The 6,000-nt window shown below is 47.6% G+C and overlaps 1 protein-coding gene across 1 annotated transcript; it reads right to left on the bottom strand.

Annotated features, from left to right (window-relative positions):
• On the bottom strand, window positions 1,833–5,248 carry RPL11 (ribosomal protein L11; the record flags this gene model as incomplete). The annotated part of the gene is given in 6 exon segments (NM_001001638.1): window positions 1,833–1,907; window positions 2,332–2,442; window positions 3,715–3,846; window positions 4,144–4,250; window positions 5,099–5,104; window positions 5,107–5,248. Coding segments are annotated over 6 exon segments (528 nt in total), but the record flags the coding sequence as incomplete, so codon positions are not given.

Raw genomic sequence — 6,000 nt, 5'->3', positions numbered from 1 at the left:
CAACTACAAGTATAATCCAGCTGGTCTCCAAACTCCCTAGGGACTTTTCCCCACTGGTCAGGTGCCCAGTTTAATTTTTAAATGGGAAGTGAACTCAACTGAGTACACAGTACAGCAGGTTGGTCACAGCGAAGGGTGAGCAGGTTTACATTGTACCTAATAATACTACAAACATAAAACCATAGCCACAGGAGTTCCAGTTGTGGCTCGGCAGAAACCAATCTGACTAGTATCCATGAGGATGCAGGTTCGATCCCTGGCCTCGCTTAGTGGGTCTAGGATCCAGTGTTGCGGTGAGCTGTGGTACAGGCCGGCAGCTACACCACAGGATAGTTCCCTAGCCTGGGAACTTTCATGTGCCTCAGGTGCAGCCCTAAAAAACAAAACACACACAGCTACAAAACCAGGGCATGAAGATGGCAATACCATTAGAGGGACTTTTACCTTCTACATTTCATTTTCCTGAAGATGAAGCTAGCATACACTTCCATGTCCCCTGGAAAAGAACAACTTCCCACAACAGTTAGCACCCAGGACTAGTTAGCTACGTATTCACCAAGAGTTAGTTTGTTCTCAAAGGTGTTATTCCAGGTGTAGTTGTTCGTGGAATTACAGATGTTCAACAATTAGGTCCCCCAATAAAAACGAAGCTGAATCACAAGAATCAGTCTCCTTCCCAAGTTTTTTACTCCATTTACAAAGTGCTGGCCCTATAGTAAAAGATTGAGAAGTGAATGCACGTTGACGTTTTAAGTGAAACAGAAGTTTATGCTAACTCATTTCATGATTTTCCCTTTTAACCAACTGGATCTCTAAGAGATAAGACTGTATTATCAGAAAGACAAAATAGTCTTATTTTCATAAAGAGTTGGGCATCCCAAATAAGCTTCAGGTTAAAAAATACCAATGAAGGCAGCCAACAAATTAGAGAACCATTTAACAGCAATGAAAAGATGGCCCAGGGACAAGTGAACTCAAGTCACAAGTGAGTGCATTACTGAATTAACTTGTGGTCAAAATATAAACTTGACCAAAAACTATGAACTGGCCAAGTATCGTATCCAACAGAGAAACAGTGGCTTTTGAACATCACTGCTTCAGTTAAGCTGCCTGGAAAAATACAGTTAAGAAAGTCCCATTTTCCCATCAAAGGGGGAGCAAACTGCTAAGAGCCAACACTTCCCACATTTGGAAATACAAAATTAACCCTTTTTGAGCCCTATGCGCCTGGTACAAGCATAAGCATTCTACGAATATTAAACATGTCAACCCTGGGGGACAGATACACTATTACTGCCTCCATGATACAGATGAGGAAGCTGAGGCAGATTTAACGTAACACTAATAAAAGGCAGGGCAGAGAATCAAGTCCAGGCAATCGTATCTCCCTCCGTTCCAACAACCCTAGATTCTCCTTTTAAAGGAAAACTGAGTCCAAAATCGAACCCCAAACACCACATCACGCCAAAGCCTCTAATCCTTTCAGACACCAATGCTGGTAAAACCTCTAGTGAAGAACAGAACACTGCACAGAGGGGGGCCCTGCACCCACTTTAATCAAGGCTCTAAATTCAAACCCCAGCCCAGACCACCCCGATCCCTCTAGGGTCAGTTTCCATGGGACTACTGCCCCACAGCCTGTCAACAAGGGTGTGGTGAGCGCAGGCAGTGCGGCCAGGCTCTCAGGTTTGGGTCTGCCAGGAAATGCTGGCATCCACACAGGGCATGACAGGGTTGTTACCAGCTATTCCCATCGAAGCTTTAGTGGCTTGAGGTCCAAGGACTTGAATATGGCCAGGCTCCTTTCACAGAACACACACAGTAATTGTACATTTCAATGAAAACTTTTTATTAGCCTTTTGAATAGAAACGGGAATTTATTTGCCAGGAAGGATGATCCCATCATACTGAAAGAGAACAGATTTTATTTTTTCAGAACAGGAGGTAACAGTAAAGATCGCAGCAATGGCTAACGTTTGAGAATTCAAATCACACACATGGACTTCAACTGTCAATCCCATATGCTTAAACAGGAAGCTGGCCAGTTTTAACAACTGCTACACTGTGCTCACCTGCACTGTACCCTGAGAAGAGGGGGCTCCTATTAAAACCATATCCCTCCCCTTCCAGCTACCTGCATTCATGGGGCTGCAGAGAAAGCTTGGTTCTGGAAGGTTTAAACCACCAACCCTGGAAGCCCATTTGCCAGGTGCCCAAAAGTTCTATCTTAAAGAAGCTACCCACCAAAGGGTGCTAGATTTTTCACCCCCATATCCCAACTCCATTCACCAACACCACACTCCACCACTTCCTGAGACAGATCAAGTTTACCTTCTGCTGGAACCAGCGCATGGCCTCCTCTTTGCTGATTCTGTGTTTGGCCCCAATGCAGCCTGTCCTGCGCTTCTTGTCTGCGATGCTGAAACCTGGCCTACCCAGCACCTGTCCCAGGAATAACCAACAGTCACCTAGCCAGCTCAAAGTCAAGAGCAGACAGACAAGACTCACACATTGAAGAGATTCCTCTCCGAGTCACCCGGTGGCCCAATGAACTCTGGAGCAAGAGACCCATTCCTCAGTGTCTGATGGAACTGTGACCAGCAGCCTGGAGGACACACCACCTTACTATAGGTTTGCTCTGGAGGCCAGACTTGCAGCACCTCCCCGCCACCCCCACCTAACTTCCAATGGTAGCTAAGGATTCACCACTGCCTCCATATGCCATTTTATAGAGTAACACTTGAATAAGTCTTATTTTCTTATGTGCATTGTAGAAATTTCAAAATGTCCAGAAGCACAAAGAAATAGTTAATTTTCCCCTTCTGCTTCAGCTCCAATGTTCCTTCTTTTTCTTTTTTTTAAGGGCCACACCTACAGCATGTGGAAGTTCCCAGGCTAGGGGTCGAATCGGAGCTACAGCTGCTGGCCTACACCACAGCCACACCAGATCCGAGCCACATCTGCAACCTATACCACAGCTCATGGAAATGCCAGCTCCTCAACCAAGTGGGGACAGGGATCAAACCAGCACCCTCATGGATACTAGTCTGGTTCATTACCACTGAGCCGCAATGGAACTCCCCAAAGTGCTTTTCTTATAGGTTTGCTGTCCCCCGTGAGCATCTACACATCGCTATCGTTTGTGTGGATGTTCAAATCTACTAATGAGGGGGCTGCTGTTGCTTGGGTTCCCTCTAGTCAGGACTCCCGAGTTTTGCGATTTACTCTGATGCCTGACCAAAGCATTACAGTAACACAAATGGCCACTTATGCATTCACACCCCCCCCATCCTGAGCAAAGAGCCTCATTACCAAACTTGCTTCTCTAGATGGAAGCCACCCCATTCCCTGGGTCTGGAGAAAGAGCAGGGAAAGAGCAGCCTCAGTGCAGCCAACCCCCAAGCCAAATACAACCCCAATACTCTCTCCTAAATTTTCAGTTCAGTGGCTGGATGAAATGGTTTCCTTTGTCCATCTTTAAGCCATGGTCAGTGCTAGACCATAAGCCTCACAATGGTAGAGATCTTGCCCATCTCGTTCAGTCGGTGCTAATAACCCCACACCTGTCACCACCGAGGCCTATCTTCCCAGCAGAGAGAAGACAGACAACACTCAAAGCCCCAGTGCAACGTGTGAATATCGAGAGAGCACAGATGAAATAAAGAGAAGCAGATCCCACTCTCACAGACCAGGAGTGGAAACAAGTATTCATACCACGTAGAAGTCCAGGCCGTAGATACCAATGCTTGGGTCATATTTGATCCCCAGATCGATGTGTTCTTGGATCCCAAAACCAAAGTTTCCAGTATCCGAGAAGTTATTTTTTCTTAACTCGTACTCTCGCACCTGTGGAGAAAAACAGAGCAATCATTCCCTGTCAACTCACACCCCTCCACCACTCGCTAGCCTGCAACACTCAGGACCCCAGAAACACAATCCAATGTAATTTGGACAGGAACGAAATCAGATTTTTCCCCCACTCCAAGTCACACTCTACTATGGATTCCACATAACTTCACTAACTTTCCTAGGGAAGGAATGACCCATTAGAAGTTCAAAAGATCTGAAAACAGTAACTATCGCCACTGTCAGTATGTTACTGGCGCTCCTTACTACTATTACCCCATGAGGGGTCAGCCTCACCTTTAGACCTTTCTCAAGTATTTCTTCTGCCTTGGCCCCACGGACTGTGCAGTGGACGGCAATCTTTTCATTTCTCCTGATGCCAAAGGATCTGACGGTGTATCTAGCTGCAGATGGGGTAACAAGGAGTCAGCTCTTGGCACACTCTCACTGAACTCCCCCCTTCCCCAAAACACCACCTCCACAACTTCAGAGGGACATCAGGTATCCACCCACTCTATAGCCGTGGTATTCTTACCAGTGTCACCTATATCTGTTCATCATTCATTTATAACACAGAAAACAGATCTTCCAACTTCCAAGTCACAGACACACTTCAGCAATTAAAATGTTAAAGTCATAATGTCAAAGTCTCAAGAAAGGCAAGTTCACCATCAGACTAGGCCACTGAATAGCTTACATTCGGTAACACTTTACTGTACTTGTACCCCATTTTACAGGAGGCTGTGAGAGGTTAACTTGCACAAGATCAGTTGATAACAAGAGGTAGGCTGTGAATTCAAAGACTTGCTACATTCCCTTACCCTAAAGCAACAAAATTCTAAACACACACTCACCCAAATATATGTCTAACAATAACAATGCCGACATGGTGCTTGGCATGTAGCAGGCATTTCATATAACCCATTCTATCTCCCACAACCTTATAACGAAATATGATCATCCCTGGTATACAAATAAGGAAAGTAAATCACAGACTAGCAAGTCATGGAACCAGGATTTGAACCAGGTTAATCTAAATACACAGCCTATTCTTAACGTAGCCTACATAACCCTAACTGCTAATCAGACTTTGTATTTCAGCCCACCCTATCGTGAAAGAAGATACTCCTTAGGAAACTCAAGAAGGCAACGCTTAAGAGATGTCAACTGTCACCTTCAAAATGAATACAAAACAGACTGGACAACAGGTTAAGTAAGGAACGTCGGGACATACCCAGACGCCACTACTCACCTTTGGAAACACAGGAGTCTGGCCTGTGAGCTGCTCCAGCACCTTGGCTGCCCGGGTCAGTCTGTCTCCACTCTCCCCAACGCAGATGTTGAGGCAGAGCTTGCGGATGCGAAGTTCCCGCATGGGGTTTTCTTTTTCACCTTGATCCTGCTGCAACAGGGAAGCGCCGCGGTCAACACACGGAACCCGCCACAGCTGGCAGCCCAATAGTTACACAGCGTTGTTTCTGCGCATCCCAAACCCCAAAGGAAGCCCTGGAAGTTAAAGAACTAACACTACGTTTGTCTGGGAGGCACTGGAGAAAGACATCTTGGGGTTTTGTTTCTCCTTCCCCCGGGCACGGAACAGGTGAAAGCAACAGGACAGGTATGGTGTAAAAGTTACACTAAGGATGCACCCCAAGGTCAAACTAAGGTGAAGGGCGCCCCCATTACACGACCGACGAGGGGGAGAAAGCAGCGAGCACATGGCTGTGCAGCGTCCCGCACCCGATTCGGAAGCTGTCTAGTAGCTGCGGCCGAAGCCTGGCGTCCGCCCTAAGGGAGAAACCGGTAAGGCTCTCCAGCAAAAAACAAGTTTCAAGGTCCCGGGAACATCAACAGGTCCGGACCCCGCGTCCCAGGCCCCTCCGATCATTTCACCGGCCCTCGCTGCAGCCCGCAGGCCGTGCTTTTGGGCCTCTGGCGGCTGCCCCGAGCCCGCCCCTGGGAGGGTGGGAGGAAAGTGACAGGATCCAGCTCCGTGCCCTCGCCTCGCGTGGGTCCGCCAATTTCGGCACGGCCAGCATTGCGGGATCCGCTCTCCTCGCGCCGCGGGCGAGATAACCCTTACAGGCTCCGCTGGCCCTGGATGGAGGCGGATGAAGGAAAGCAAAGCCGGGGATCCCACACTCACCGCCATGA

Source organism: Sus scrofa, chromosome 6, assembly GCF_000003025.6.
Source record: "Sus scrofa isolate TJ Tabasco breed Duroc chromosome 6, Sscrofa11.1, whole genome shotgun sequence".
NCBI lineage: Eukaryota > Metazoa > Chordata > Mammalia > Artiodactyla > Suidae > Sus > Sus scrofa.
Note: the sequence above shows the minus strand (reverse complement) of the source record. Positions and strands in the feature narration are given on the sequence as shown.